General features: G+C 39.5%; 1 protein-coding gene across 1 annotated transcript; it reads right to left on the minus strand.

Annotated features, from left to right (window-relative positions):
* Positions 1-3,526: 3,526 nt before the first annotated feature.
* Positions 3,527-12,370, minus strand: LOC109462569 (plasminogen-like). The gene is made up of 7 exons (XM_019759123.1): positions 12,262-12,370; positions 11,383-11,511; positions 9,708-9,934; positions 6,056-6,254; positions 4,991-5,233; positions 4,523-4,696; positions 3,527-3,974 (listed from the first exon to the last, which is right to left on the minus strand). Exons 1-7 carry the CDS (start codon positions 12,368-12,370, stop codon positions 3,829-3,831), a joined length of 1,227 nt encoding a protein of 408 aa, XP_019614682.1. The 3' UTR covers positions 3,527-3,828.
* Positions 12,371-16,561: the final 4,191 nt, after the last annotated feature.

Raw genomic sequence — 16,561 nt, forward strand, 5'->3', positions numbered from 1 at the left:
GTGCATCATGACGGATACGTAGCAAATCCGGAGAAATCCGCAATCCTTACTAGAATACGAAGTAGCACTGCAGATCCGACAATTCCGGCACCGTATACGTCCGGATCTTTAAGAAATCACAGATACAAATTTGATATTCGCAAGGAACCTTCTTTCTCGGATATGTTATAAGTTCGGTTTTTAGGGGAGTCTGGAGTTGCCTCGGATCCTGACAGATACAATAAATACCCATCATGGCGCCATACATGTACTACCACAGATTTCAGCAAATCCGCCTGCCGGGCATTAAACGGATTCTAAAATAACCCACAGGGCACTGCTGCTTTGGACTCTCCCGCAGATTCCGAACAAAATAACAGAAGCGGGATTTCGCGGATCGCACTTCCGCAGATCTGAACAAGATACCAGAAGCGGGATTTCGCAGATCTCGCTTCCACAAATCCGAAAGTGATTTGCAGCAACGGGATTTTGCGGATCTCAGAATTTCGTACTGCTATGGATTCCTGGTCCCACAGATCCGATAAAGGTACCAAAAGCAGAATTTTACGGATCACGGTTCTGCAGATCCGAAAACGATACCAGAAGTGGGATTTTTGCGGATCTATCTTCCACAGATCCGAAAGAGATACCGGAAGCGGGATTTTACGGATCACGGTTCTGCAGATTCGAAAACGATACCAGAAGCGGGATTTTGCGGATCTATCTTCCACAGATCCGAAAGAGATACCAGAAACGCAGAGAAATTTGTGGATATCAGAATTTCTCACTTGACTGACTCTTACTATGGATTCCAAGTTTCACAGATCCAAAAAAGATACCAGATGCAGATTCGCTTCCACAGATCCCAACAGATCCCACTTGGCATTCATATGACCTCATATGGATTACGAATCCCGCAGATCCGAAAAAGATACCAGAAGAGGAAATTTTCTGATCTCGCTTGCACGAAATCTGGAATTTACCAAACTTATATAGCATGGGTAATACTATCTTTCCGAGTTTAAACAATCTGCATCCCTTATAAATCAGGTACCTAACACGTACATGTAACTTTCTTGAGGAAGGCAATGAAAGGAAGCAAAGTCTAAATGACGCCTCTGATTGGCCAGCTAGCGTACGCATGCGTACCGTGTTGGCGGTTAGAATGAAAACCGTTAGGAAAGTTGGCTTCGATGCAGGGGAAAACTAGAGTGAAATCAGGCGTTTGTATCGCTTTTTTTCGTGATAACAGGATGACATAACCAGTCTACCATGATCGGTCATCGAGTTTGGACAGGATTGATAGTGTTTGGACAGGAGGAGGATGTGATGTCAATTCAAACGCACAGAATAGTGACGTGTGTAGCAAGCTTCGGCGCCCCCTCCCCCTTGCACGGCGGCCCTGCGCACTTGATCCAACACATCGGGCGTTTGGTAAGTTCAGTTATCATACCTATTTGGTTATTGATATGTCGCTGCCAGAAACATTATAAAATGCATGTCTCTAACTAACCTGCCCCCTCCACATTATAGATGAAAGGCTTTTAGGGGCTTGTCTTTGTAGGGTAGCAACTTGTTCATACTTTCTAACGGTCAATAGGCATTGGTGCCGGGCCAATCTCGTCTTGACAAAAATAGGGAGCAGTTTAAAAAAAGTGTTCAGTATTTTTATTGTATTCAGGTATAGTCGATTTGTCAATTCCTTTATTATATGTCTGGTAGAAATTTTTGATCAAGTTATATGTTACTTTTTGTCCATTGAAGATGCCCAGGTTTTCTGACCAATGTAATTTGCAAACAGCAGGGAGTACTACAGGCGGAGCCTCCTCATCTCGAAGACGTTTATATAAAGACATGGGACGTTTTGTCACCTGTGTATTTGTTTACCTTTTTATACCTCCAGGATGTATGTGACAAGGTTTTGCTAGTCTGTCTAATGATGTATTAAATGATCCATGGCTTTTTTGCCAACAGAAACTGGATCATCGCCTTGAAGGTGAAGAAACCATACAGTAAGCGGCTCAAGCTCAAGCTGTCCGGAGTACATGTCACCAGACGAGCCAGTTTATGATGAAAATGGAAATATTTTTTTTACTAAGGCCATTCTTTGGCTGCCCACATCTACAAAATACAAAAGTGAGCTCGACCAAAAATTTGAAACTTCATACTAAAGTGAACAGGTAAAACGGCAGTGAACAAAGAGGGTACCTGGCCCAGTGACCCTTCTTCCACTTCCAAGTCTAAAAATCCCATCTTGTTAGAGTTGAATCAATGGATTTCTAAATGTTAACTTAGGTCCAGTATTATTTCTGGTGAATTTTCTGAGGCCAGTGAAACACGTTTTCCATGATTTGTGTCCGAATATGTACCCCAAGTTCACTCTTTGGGGGTAACTTTTCAGTGGACAGAAATGTTTGTTACAGTTTTTGTTAGTTCACTATGATTTGTGTATGGATATGTACCCCAAGTGTAAAGGCATAGCTAACTATTTTAGGGTAACTTTGGGCAGAATAATGTTTATTACAGTTTTTGTTTGTTTACTATGACCTCAAGTGTAAAGGCATAGCTTACTGTTAGGGGGTAACGTTGGACAGAAATGTTTGTTACAGTTTTTGTAAGTGGTAGCAAAATGGATAACTATGTACCCCAAATGTAAGGACATAGCTGTCCACTTAGGAGTGGTAATTGCACACGATATGTTTCAGGCTATACTGTGTATTGATAATAAACTATTTAGTTGCAGGAGCTCCTATTAAGCCTGTACGTATCCGAATGTATCCTGAATGGGAATATGGTGAAGGTATTAAAGTTCAAATCCTGAGTTACGCATTTGTCAGGGGTCATTTCTGTACGAATCCCGGGCAAATCCGAGCGTATTCTGTGTGGAATATATACTATAAGAATCCCGTTTTTCGGATTTGTACGGAATAGGTTCCGGATAGCAGTAACCGATGTTTCGGATTTTCTGGCGAATTCCATTCTGATCCGTCAGTATCCGCTGGTATCTGTCAGCAATTCCGGAAAATCCCGGTACGCATCTGCCAAGATTCAAATTCTTTTCTGTGCGTATCCTGGCAAAATCCGAACGTATTCCGTGTGGAATATTTACTACAAGGATCCCGTTTTTCGGATTTGTACGGAATAGGTTCCGGATTGCGGTAACCGATGTTTCGGATTTTCTGGCGGATTCCATTCTGATCCGTCAGTATCCGCTTGTATCTGCGAAAAATACGGACAAATCCCGGTACGCATCTGCTTGAATCCGAGGCCATTTCGTGCAGTGCAGTGTTCATGAAAGTTGAAAACAATTATCTCGGAAAAACGTACCCTTTATAACAAAATAAAACTGCTATTCTCACTTGAAATACATTAATTGAAATACATGCACAGAGCTAAAACATTTTGATTGCAAACCAATTCCAAATTTGGCATATAAACTTCCAACGTCTGATGTTGGCTACATATACTAGTACATAGTGCTCGAAATCAGTAACGTGTACATTCATTTTCCCACTAAAATAATCACACAGAAACACAAAAACATATGTCACAAAACTGTAATTGGTTGGAAACTTTATTATTTTCAGTCATTATCATGAGTTGTTGTGTATTTCATGTAAGATGTTTGCATGTTATTGTAGTCTACTGGTGAACTACTGTGCAATTACTGGATATTGTTGCTATTGCGATGTCAAAATTGTGCAGACATTTGGAGTTGCAACTGTGTATATTCCTACTAACTTAAGTTATTTTTTCTGTTGGAAGAACAGTTATAGAGTAATGCTACGTTATTTATATTTCGTTCTATTTCGCTCTTTTACGTTCATTTTTGCTCCTTTGTGTTTCTTTTCAAGCTCTGTTGTGTTTCTTAGATTTGCCATTTTTCGTTCCCATTTTGTTGTTTCCGCTTCTTTTCGGTTTCTCTCGCAATTTCTCCACAATCTGTTCGGAATCTTCATGGGGTGTCTGACTGTCCAAGTCTTGACTGGTCTCACCTGTTTGGACCATTGAGAATGAGCTGATTATTTCTCCGAGGAGATTTTCGGCATTTTCCACCAAGGATGATTCTGGCAGATAAAAAAAAATACTATAAACATGCAGCTTTGGAACATGTAGCATATAACTTGCCATAACAATGTAAGGTGCTGGCATAAATGTAATATCTGTGTTTAGTCCCTGTCACACATTAAAACCTAAGTCCCATGATCACCAACCAACCAAAGTTGGCTGAAGTTAGGGAGCAGTCTGGGCCACGCCTACCTTTGTATACGAAACAACTCGAATTTGAGTTAAATTTGAGTCAAATTTGATTCTTGAACACACCCGTAACACTGAAATGTTTCATCATATATGTGCTGACTGTCTTGCAATGTTATGAAGTAACAAACAGTAGGAAGAATGTTGAAGAGAATCTTTTAAGAACATAAGCAGACACACAACGAAACATACGAACACACACACACACACACACACACACACACACACACATACAAACACACTCAACAAACACACACACACACGAAGACACAAAACACATACAGACCTGTGTTCCGGTAGTCGATACAACCCGCACAGTCACAGTGATCTGCCGTGTTCCCACACCAGTGGCCCGGTGAGCAGCACGGGTAGATACCGTCAGGGTCACACTCAGCGGTCCTCCCGTCTGCTGTAGTGTATGTGTCTCCACAGAGGAGATCGTCGCGCCATTTCTTTGTAACTATTAGAAAAAAGACAACAGTTTTATGACCTCTTACCATTGCCAAATTTTCTAACCCAATCATCACCAGTTGTCTTATGAAGACCTACTCACCTACCAAGTTTTATAACAATCCATCTAAAACTTCTTGAGTTATCGTGCTACACCACATACAATGTAAATTTTGTGTTACATTATTTTAGTGGGAAAATTAATGTACACAATGTCATACACATACACATAGACACACAAACGCTACTGAACACATAACCTTTTGGCGAAGGTAATAAACGTAACATCAAAATCGGATCTTACCGCTACAGAATGGCACATCACACAGCTCCCATCTGGTGTAGGGATCCGTGGTGTAGCACCAAAGTCTATACCAGCCGTCCGGATTCCGGCAGTAGTTCTGCTCCAGTCCTGCTGAAGGATAATTAGCGGGTGTCCTGTCGTGTCCATGAGGTGTCTGACTGTCCCAGCGTTGACATGTCTTGCCTGTTGCGGTCATAGAGACTGACCCTCGGTAGGTTGCCCCATTGCCCTCCTGGCATGATTCTGGCAGATGTAAAAAAAAGAGACGAATATGCATAATTATTGAAAGTTTATTGCAAATCCATGCCCGAGGGCTAATTGCAAGAACATGATAACAATAATAAACAGTAAAGATAATAATAAGTAATGCTAATGCTACTTTAGATATACATTTGTAGTTATTGTTGGGTTTGATTTCTTTTCTGCTTGCAGTGGAGTATGAAATGGCCGACATTTTGTGATATATATATGGATTAGGAGGTGTTAATAGAAACGCAATTTTTAATATTATTAAACTGGAAATAACAACGTAAGGGACAAATGCCTTTGTCAGCGTCCTTAACTCAAACTGTCAAACGAACGGTTGCATTTGAACAATTTCATACCACAAAGTGCTATCTAATATTATACGCACGTGCAAGGTACGTCTTTGATATATCATTTTGGCCCCGGAAACAACTCTGTCTGTGAAACAACTTCCGACTTCTATATTTGTCAGGAATATTTAGTATATATATTATATAATACATAATAGATTTTTTTAAATCATGTTGAAGACTCACCCTCATTGCAGCTGGCTTCCTCTGCAGGACCTAAATAAAATACATTTATATATTTGTTACATAGTTATTTTTTCATCGGACTATGTATCATTATATGCATACATTTAGTTGAAGAAGACCAGAGTGACTGGTCGAAAGCTCTAATGTGTATAGGTGAGAACGATTCTATGAGTTTGAACAGAAGTTTTAACTTTAAACATTGAACACAGATGAACTTTCAAGACAGAATAAGTATCTAATAAGGAAGTATACACATTTCAGATATCCAGCTGTTCATGCGTACCTATTTGGCAAATGAAATGTTTCTCAAGCCAGCAGTGGTCATCGTCCCACTTGTAGTTATAATCTCGCCACAACTGAATGCAGTCTTGTCCAATGGTTATTTCATTGCCTATTCCATTATTTGGTTCACCCGGTGCCCAGTTGCTGAAGGCACAACTGGCCAATCTGGAACCGTCTGCCCACATATATGTGCCTTCAGTCTGAAGATAAAGCAAAAAAAAGCAACAAGAATTAAGAGATTTCATACCTCCACGAAATATGTAGAGTTTATGTAAAATTGTTACTGGGGGGATTTGCCTCATTGTATATGAAAGTAAGGTCGTAATTAACAGTTTAATTTATGGTTTTCTTAACTCAAATTACAATATTTTGCGTGAGGAATTCCTATCTTTTGGAAATATTTCATTTCAACATGTCCTCATTAATTATGCAAATGACCTCTACATTAACATAATATATGCATAGTGATGTTAACCTTTAACCCTAAACAGTACACATGGGGTCCGCGCGGACCCCAGCACTATATATTCTGTAATATCTTTTTTGTTTCTAAAGATTTTTTTCTGAAATTTTAGGTAATTGTCACCCACAAAGTTGTCTCTCAATACAGTGCAGAAAATTTCGTTTCTATCATTTAAAAAAAAATTATATTTGATTTTCTTTTGGGGTCCGCGCGGACCCCAGCCGGCTTTCGATCATAATGGATACACTGGAATTCTTATACATTACCTTATTTCCGTTTTTATATGTTTTTATGCACTCATCGTATGTCTACCAAGTTTTCAGAGAATGGTGTAGTAATAGAATTAAATTTTAATAACTTTGGTGTAATTATGACGTCATATGACGTCAGAGCTAATAATATAGTCCGCCATATTGGATTTTGACCAATTACGTCATCAAGTTAGCATATTCTATGCATATTAAATGATTTAACTTATATTTGATTATGTAAGATGTTATCAATGTTGGAAAAGAAGCGTAATTTAATATAAAACGCAGAATTTTTTTATGTTTAAACCAAAATTACTTCTATTTTCAAAAAACTTCCTGCTAGAAACCCGTTGCCATGGCAACACAAAAAAAATCAACTTACTAGTATTAAACTAATATGAACTTTTTTCCAGAGACATTTTAGGAAAGGTCTCCAAATTTCATAGTTCTAGCGCAAGCCGTTTAGCCGCTATCTGAGATCAAAGTTGGGCCTCAAAAGCCCCTTCAGTCTGAAATGGGTTTAAAAATCGGGTATTTCTTCTTGTCGTCTTTTCTTCACCAAAAAATAGAAAAAGTTACAAATGTATGATTTTTGTATGTAATGCGGACACAGAGGTTCCCACATCAGTTTGCAAAACAATTGAGCTGGTAGCATGTTGATAATTTCTAAAAATTAGCAAAAAACTGTTCTGGGGTCCGCGCGGACCCCAGGTGTACAGATTAATCAGTCCGGGAAGGTGTACTGTTGAGGGTTAAGTAACTTACACATGTCACAAGGTGTAAAATTCCCATCATTAACCATTAATAAATGGCAAAATTTTCACATTAATTATGCAAATTAGGTCATTATTTGATAGTTGATATCTGTTTATGTTTCACCTGCCATACATCACATGTATGAAAGTACTATCATATAAAACACTGTAATTGCAGAATTTCGTACTTAATAATGCAAATTTAACCTTCATTTGCTATTTGAATTTAATTACTCTCTCTATAAGTGACTGCTGTGTGTGGCCCAGGGCTAATAAACGGAGATGGGCGCCGCCCTATGCGTCACTTGACGCGGGAAGGCTCTCTAACTTTTAACTATCTCTATAAGCTACCTATACACCAAAAATTATGAAAATACGTTGTTCCTTTCTTGACATCCGCTTTAAAAGTTTTTTTTTTCAGAAACTAACCTGCCGTTCCAGAACAAGCTGCTAGGGGGACAAAACTTACACCATTTATTCCTGACAGGAAAAACTATCTGTCACCAAAACTGCAAGACCATAGCATGTTCAGGACAAAAGATACAAAAACCGGAAGTTCTGCTGCAGTACCAAGGTCATCCGCCAGGAGGTCGGTATTTGACCTTGACCTTTGTCTTCCTGAGACCTACCAATGTACCAAATATCATTACAATCCATAAAGGTGTTCTGAAAAAAAAACCCAGATACATTTCATTACCTCTGTGTACCTAGATGTTGTTTTTGGTTTTTGTTGTTCAAAATTGCATATTGTATTCTCATGCACATAAAGCTATTCAATAATTGACTGAATAAATGAAAGTTGATTATTGTGTCTTTCGATTACACGCCGCCAGACCAAATGGTCTTATAAGACACCAACAAAAGAAAAACATCATAATACCGAAAGAATGGTACAGAGTCCAACCAAATGAAATCAAAAGTTAACATAAGAGCTAGATATACAGTCATAGATGAGGTAATTGACTGTAATTGTTAAACAAAACAAAACAAACGTTTGTCAGACGTTGCACATAGAATTATTGAACAAGCCGTTTAGACTAATGTTTAAAGTTAGGCCACACCGGTTTAATTTTATGGATGACATCCGCGCGCGCATTGATTTTCGCTTGTTCTCCGAAAAAAAAAAGATCACGTCCACCGAGGCTCTGGCCTGGCTCTAGGCCTGGGTAGTCCATGGTAGTTGCGACGATACGAAGCCGGGCACCAAGGCTGTACACCGAAGCTCCACGACTCAAGAACTCAGTACATGCGTACAGTGCCGGTTCATAAATCCCGCAAAAAGCCATGTGCCGGCTTGTCGTATACGTCTCTAAGTACTGCCGCAAATTCGCAATACGAGCTTTGTATTCTTGTGGTTAAGTAGCATTATTATTTCGGGCCGGATTTTTTTATTCGCCCACGCGAACTAGTTTGGGGGTCTTCAGAGGATGTCATCCATAAAATTAAGTCGGTGTGGCCTTAAGTTAAAACTATTGATCGAACACAAAGAAATTCTCTAACCTAGAGCTTTCAACCAGTCACTCTGTTCTTGGTAATATCTAAGACCAAAGTGACTGGTCGAAAGCTCTAGGTCCCCTTTTTCAAAAAATTGGGTTGATGAAGGCTCTCCTCAACTCCACCGAAATCTGGCCCCCCTCGAGGAACTGGTTAGAATATCCGATGAATTTCAGATCTTTGTGTTGCATCAATGTTTACCTTTAAACATATAATTGCCAACACAGATGAACTTTCATGATAAGCCGTATAGACTGTAATTGTTAAACAAAACAAACGTTTGACAGATGTGGGAGTCCACGACGAGGTTTACACCACATATATGTAACAAATGAGTATGTTTAAAGTTAAAACTTCTTGTCCAACACAAAAAAATTCTCTCACCTAGAGCTTTCGAACAGTCACTCTGGTCTTCCTCAGTAGACTGACCCAGGGAAGCTTGTCACGTGGCTTCTTTGAAGTATGACGTCTACACTGGGTCAAAGGTATATGGTAGACGTCACACTTCAAAGAAGCCACGTGACAAGCTTCACTGGGTCAGTCTACTGAGGAAGACCAGAGTGACTGGTCGAAAGCTCTAGGTGAGAGAATTTTTTGTGTTGGACCAAAAGTTTTAACTTTAACATGTTCTATCAACACAGATTGACTTTCATGATAGTCTAACAAATAAGTAGCTGACTTTTTACTCACAGCTTTGTCGTTCAGCCCGATCCAGTAGCTATTGTCACCAGCATTGCCTGTTGCTGAAATCAGTTCTACGATGAAGTTGTTGAGAGCCTCCGTCTTGACATCAGCCAAACGGCCCCCGTCTGCCTCACATGTCTGCTGTGCACTGGCGTGGTCCGTTTGGTACCGGAAGACTTTGTAGAACGACCCTTCTCGTTCTGTGTAGCCTGGATGATTGTTGCTGACCGATCCTAAAGGACAAAGAATAGCCTTCAGTTTAATTCATACCAAGTCTTCCAGTTTAATTTGGGGCTAATTCCCATACCTCAGCAACCTTACATCTAGACCATTGGGCTAATATCGTAAAGTATTGGTAAATAAAGTGTAAGAAATATATGTAGCGGCCATTGAGGACCCCTTGGGGATTAACCCAATTCTGCAGAATTCTGGGAAAGAATTGGGTTAATCTCTAAGGGTTCAACGATGGCTACTAAGTTGTTCTTACATCATATTTGGTGTTTTTACCAAATTTAACATATTAGCACATCCAAATGTAAGGATGCTGAGATATTATAAGGGAAGTAGTCCGGAATTAAACTAGAAGTCCAGATTTAAACTGGAGGCTGTTAGAGATAGAAAGCAGCGTTATTCATAAGTAGGTGGCAAGTAAGTAGAGGAAGAAAAACTTAACTGTGTTAGGCCACACTGCTTTGGATTAAGGAATACCCTTTTGGACACGTACCCTAAAAGATACTAGTGCGCAACATCCGGCCGGGAAGCATGTATATGGTTGGTTGTGTTCATCAACCAGTTTTAAAGTTGACTAACAACTTGTTTAATGCTGCTCCAGAACGTACTCTTCCACCAGCACGTTTAAAAGCAGGAGCAAGTTTGTCTTGAATGGGCTCAAGCCATACTGCCAGTCACGGAGATTAATTGGTTGACCTACACAATTAGTTACTAGCATGCCAAAGTTTCGACATTTGGTTGTACAATTAGCCTGGTGTCCAGTCTATCACGGTTGGGGCGGGTTTTCTTCGGGGCTGTAGAAGCTCTTCCCCGCCCGACTCAGCTAGGTTCCCCGGTAGTTTTTGCACGATGGAAGGTGGGGCTAATCAACTCCTGGCGTGCCAAACTTCTATAGGCATAACAATCCTAACAGGTGAACTGGCCGGGAGAAAACTATTACAGCCCCGACGACAGCCTGCCCCAACCGTGGTAGACTGGACACCAGGCAATATGTAGATACGACCACCTAGTAACCTATGCGATTTCAGGACAGCAAAAATTTCTTAATGAGGCAATCTTTGTGATATTGATACATACTGTTTCACATTAGCACATTTGAGCCAGTATTTCATACTTTGGGCTTTTAAAACTACAGAAAAAAAAACCCAAGATGAGTCCTTTATTTTCTGGGAGGTACACTAAAAATCAGCCCAAGGCCCTTCCAGTAACCATTTCCCGTCATAATTTTTGGAATTTTGCTCCATGAGGGTACTATATATATATATATATATATATATATATATATATATATATATATATATATATATATATATATATATATATATATATATATATATACAATGGGAGTGGTGTGGTATGTAGATAAACGACTAGAATATTGGCGTTGAAAAATCGGGTTTCCAAGCCTTAAAAACTGCACTGGATGCCTTTAACAACGTTACTGCCTTACCGGGGGTTGCCGTGGGAACATCCGGGACCTTAGGGAATCCTCTCTCCGCCATGTTGTTCAAAGTCCCAGCAGTTTGGGCCACTTTTAGGTTGACCCCCTCGATCTTTGTTTTCAACCTTTTAAGCCTGTCTGAAGAATTACAGAAAAAGAACCCGTTGGAGTTTCTCCTATATTCTTTCCTTAGCTAAAATACATGTGACGGTATTTATTACACTAACTGTGGTTTAATTGATCTAGAATTCTTTTAAACCGAGGTGCCCTATAGGGGTTATATAAACAGAGCAAGGGGGCAGGCCATATCACAATTCAACAATAGGTAAATATATTAAAGATTGTTTTGCTATAAGAAAAAATACCGAAACGCGTGATTAGCCCCACTCGATTGTAACACTTTATCGAAGACTTCTGCTAGCCCTTGTTGTCTGAATAATCAGTACATGTTACGTTTTATTCTACATTAAGTCAAATTGAACACATTCATTTTATTGTTTTTTTGTTGTTGTTGCTGCTGTTTGTACTTTGCCATACATTGTACCATGTACAACTGTCGTGCAATAAAGTTCTTCTATCATATACACGCGTATATATAGACACAATTAAGGGAGTACCTCTACGTATTTACACTCTAGTTGAGATAACGTTACTTGATTTCCATAAACAAACACATGGGTACCAATACGTTTACTACAAATAGTTGGTCAACATGAATTTGTCTCACTGTTCCTGGCCTGTACTTACAGTGGCCAGGGTTAATTTTGATTGAAAATTACAGCTTATGTTTATCAAGTTCTGATGGTACTGTTCCTGTAAAAATGACCCCGACTCTGCATTTTAGGTGACTGTAGTGAACAACAGGGTAAATGGATTGGTTGTACCTACCTTTCAGGTGATCTGCTTGTTTCACTGTTAGGGCAGAATTTCCCATCCACAACCACAGAACGAAAACCAACAACTTCATTGACACTCGGATACGGTACTCGCCTCCCATTCTTGATGATCTGAGATACTCAAGTTTCCTTCATCTCAAGAAAATTCCTAGAAAGTTACTGCTCGAACCGAGGTCGCGTCGACTGCGTGATGCAAAGCGTTCCCAGGTCTGGCCTAGACACAACAAGTCTACTTTTGAACTTGCTGGTCGGGTCTACGTGCGATTAGCTAAATGCACCCTTGAGAAGCTAATAAAGCCTCACTACATTGAGAACGATAAACTCAATAACATGTGTGTTGTTCGCTGACGTTGCTGTAAGCTGTTAAAATGTTGAAGACTAAGTTAAGCTTTCTGGTTGACATCGTCTGCACAAAACAAGTTATAACAGCTTTAAACGTCATGTTAAACATGATGTTTGAGAAGATCTAATTGTAGAAACCTTTTGACTATTTATCAAAGAGGGCGAGGGTCATTACTTCCGATGGGCGGTTATTTTTTGTATTGCTAGCAACGTTGTGGCTACAGAGAAATTACATTTTAACCATGGGAACTTTTATGTAGTATTTTTGTGTCATGACGACCGTTGCTATGGTGATAGTATTTGCATGGAGACAAACTGACCTGGTATTATACCAAATGCTGTCACCTTTCTTGTTAAGATTTGTCCCTCCCTCCATCCGCTTTATGCAGATCTAGGGGTGAGTGGTTGTCTACTAATCCCGCCTATCAGAGAAACCTAGCATTTAGAAAACGTTACAATCTTCTACCCAGCATCTGCTTGGAGATAAAGTGTCCTCTATTGAACGGGTGGCAGAGGTCTAGTGGCAGGTACCTGTCACATTTAAAGGTACTGCGGTGCCATGTAATACAATGTAAGCACAGGTCATTTACCCTCTAATTTTGCTTAGCCACCAAAAACAAAATATGGTATGTCGAGTTTCTTATTGTTTTGTGAAATCTCTAAACGAATGAAATACAGTTTTTGCTAAGTTAGGCCATGTTGATTTGATTATATGGATGACTTTGATTATATGGATGACATCCGCGCGCGCATGAATTTTCGGCCGTTTCCAAAAAAAAAAGTTTCCAACCACACTGTAAATTGTACAAAACAGTTGCAAAATGAGCAAATATATACCGAAAATTGCAAAAAAAAATATTTCAACGATTCCAACGTCATAGAATGCCAAAATCAAACAATAAACTAAAATACAAAGAAATGAATTTAAAGAGTAGATTATTCACCATACCATACTCTGTGTCATTTGTTCGACCTTCATAACAACGTAGATTTCATGAAAGCAACTTTTTTTTTTGCAAAACTTTTTTTTTTAATTCGCGCGCTCGCATCAGTTTTGGGATTCCCAGAGGATGTCATCCATATAATCAAATCAACATGGCCTTACTCGCCAAAATCATGTAGCGAAGTCACTATATGTAGGTAATCCAAACGTTATAGAGTCCAAGGACTGTGGATCATGGAAGAGTCTAAAGCAAAGGAATGAAAACAGGCTGTCTGTCATTCCCTTCATAATTATCACATCATAAATAGAAATTTATCATAATACTTACAGTCTCTTTTCTAAAGAGGGTCTTCTTCATACCGCCTGTATATTTGACAGGACAGCAGTGGATTCATGTATGAGCGCGGTCACAGTAGTCGAAGTACGAAGTAATATTTTGATGCCGTCAAATTTCTAAGCAGGCTGTGACAGAACTAACATCGGACAAGGATTCATATCAGCCTTTGTTTATTGTTTATTGTCATTTTGCACATAAAAAAGTAACAGTATAAATTGAAATTATATACAAGCAAATATATGCTGGAGAGCCCAAGAAACCTAAAGGTTTGTCTAGTGGACTCTCCCAAATCCTATTAATTTTACGATCTCTTATTTACATACATTTATTACATTTACATTTAACTTGCAATGTATTAAGGGACAAGCAAACAAATTAACTCAAAATAGTTACAAGATAATATAAAGTTAATTAAATTTCTAAACAATAAAGTAAGACAATCAAGAACATATCATATTGAACAAAAAAAATAAATTTCCATTGGTCAAATCATAAGTTATTATGAGTAAGAACAACATAAGAAACCAATATTAACACAAAGAAAATATCATAGCATAAGAAAACAAGGAAAACAAAAGCAAATCAGGAAGTGGTAGATGGCTTCTCTATCAGGTCAGTTTTTAGATGTCTTTTGAAAGTTGGAAGGGATTGACAATTTTGCTGTGAGTGACTTAAACTGTTCCAGATTAAGGGGCCTCTAAACATTATCGTGAACTGTTTCATATTTGATTTTTTCAGGATTGGCCTTAAATCATTTTTGCTTTCTAGTAGTACTGTAACTGTGGATATCTGAGTTGTATTGAAATATGTCCTGGAATTGAACTGGTAATTGTGAACTTTTGTGTAAAACTTTGTGGACAAAAATTGCTGTTTGGAGTTTATTTATGTCATACACTGTTAAAACTTTCAAGTCGTAAAATAGAACCGCAGAGTTAGCAAATAACAAAGCGCTTCTGCAGCTGATGCAGCGGACGGATTGAAGTAGTGTACGTACTAGCCCAGACTATAACTGTCCGTCATAAGAAGACCTTTGCAGTACATATGCACGACTTGCAATCGTACTACGATCGCACGATGGCTGTGACCTGGCTCAAACCTTACAGGTGAAGACAGGTGTGTCCTGAAATAACGTCAACGGAGGAACGTCACGTGGCGACAGTTTGTCACAGCCAGGTAAACACAGGTAAACACAGCGGCAAACAAACTGCGAGCAGCAAAACCTCATCATATACTTCATGTTTATTACTACCATCGTTACATTGCTACAGACACAAAGACGAGCTCGCCAGTGAGCTGTTACTCTGGGCATCAACCCATGGACACTCCAGCGCAGGGCGACCCCATTGTACCTTCAACAGTGTCCAGTTTAATTCCGGAATTCCAGTTTAATTCCGGACTAATTCCCATATCTCAGCAACCTTACGTCTAGATGGGCTAATATTCTAAGATATAAGTAAAAATGATGTAAGAAATATGTAGTGGCACCCAATTCTGTAGAATTCTGGGAACTGCACCCATGCAGAATTCTGGCTCCAGTTCCCAGAATTCTGCAGATTAACCCAATTCCCAGAATTCCCAATTCCCAGAATTCTGCAGAATTGGGTTAATTCCCAAGGGGTCACCGATGGCCACTACATATTTCTTACATCATTTTTACCTATATCTTAGAATATTAGCCCATCTAGACGTAAGGTTGCTGAGATATGGGAATTAGTCCGGAATTAAACTGGAATTCCGGAATTAAACTGGACACTGTTCTTCATCGACCAACTTGCAATTGCTGAAGATGTTGGGGTGATGAGGGCCGAACACCTGGGGCAGTTAATGGCGGACATAGCGGCATAGAGAGAAAGAGTGGACTTGGTCCGGGCAACTCGCCCGACCTGATGATGATGACTATCATCGTAGCTTAGATAGAATACGTGTATTTAATACCTACATGCTCAGTTGCGGGGAGCATCTGTTTCGTACCCCCTGGACATGAAAGCTGCACTGTTACAGGTGAGGAAAGAGGAACATAGCGTGGTGACAGTTTGTCACAGGCAGGTACATGTACTATTAAACACAGCGGCAAACAAAATTTAAAATGCCATCAGCAAAACCCTATCATATATTTAATGTTTAATAGAGTTCTTTATTGCAAGTTCATGTCCGAATTGCAAACAGACACTGACAAGAACAACGAGTACAGAATGTAGTGATTTAAAACTATATGCTAACATGGAGTTCTACGTATACGATCTACTTATTCAACTTACTAGTATCTCTACTTTAAAACTAATATAACGTTGTTTAATACTACCATCATATACGTAGAATATATGTATTACCTACACGCTCAGTTGTGGGGAGGTCCTCCTGGACATGACAACTGCACTGGTCATGAGCAAATCCGTATAGTTACAGGTGAGGAAAGAGGAACGTAGCGTGATGATAGTTTGTCACAGACAGGTATAACTAAAGGGGGCCCGCAAGCCCTTTTCCGTAGAGCGTAATCGGCCGTTTTAATTCTACGTAGAGCGTAGACGGACCGCTCTAATATTTTTGCGTAGAGCGTATTCGGCGTTTCAATTCTACGTAATGTGTTGTAGCCACTTGGAATTTGTCGTAAAGCGTAATCGAGAGGTTTCCGAATTCAGCGTAGAGCGTTGTCGGGACCCCCCCCCCTCC

Source organism: Branchiostoma belcheri, unplaced genomic scaffold (assembly GCF_001625305.1).
Source record: "Branchiostoma belcheri isolate BF01 breed outbred unplaced genomic scaffold, Haploidv18h27 scaffold119, whole genome shotgun sequence".
Classification (NCBI taxonomy): domain Eukaryota; kingdom Metazoa; phylum Chordata; class Leptocardii; order Amphioxiformes; family Branchiostomatidae; genus Branchiostoma; species Branchiostoma belcheri.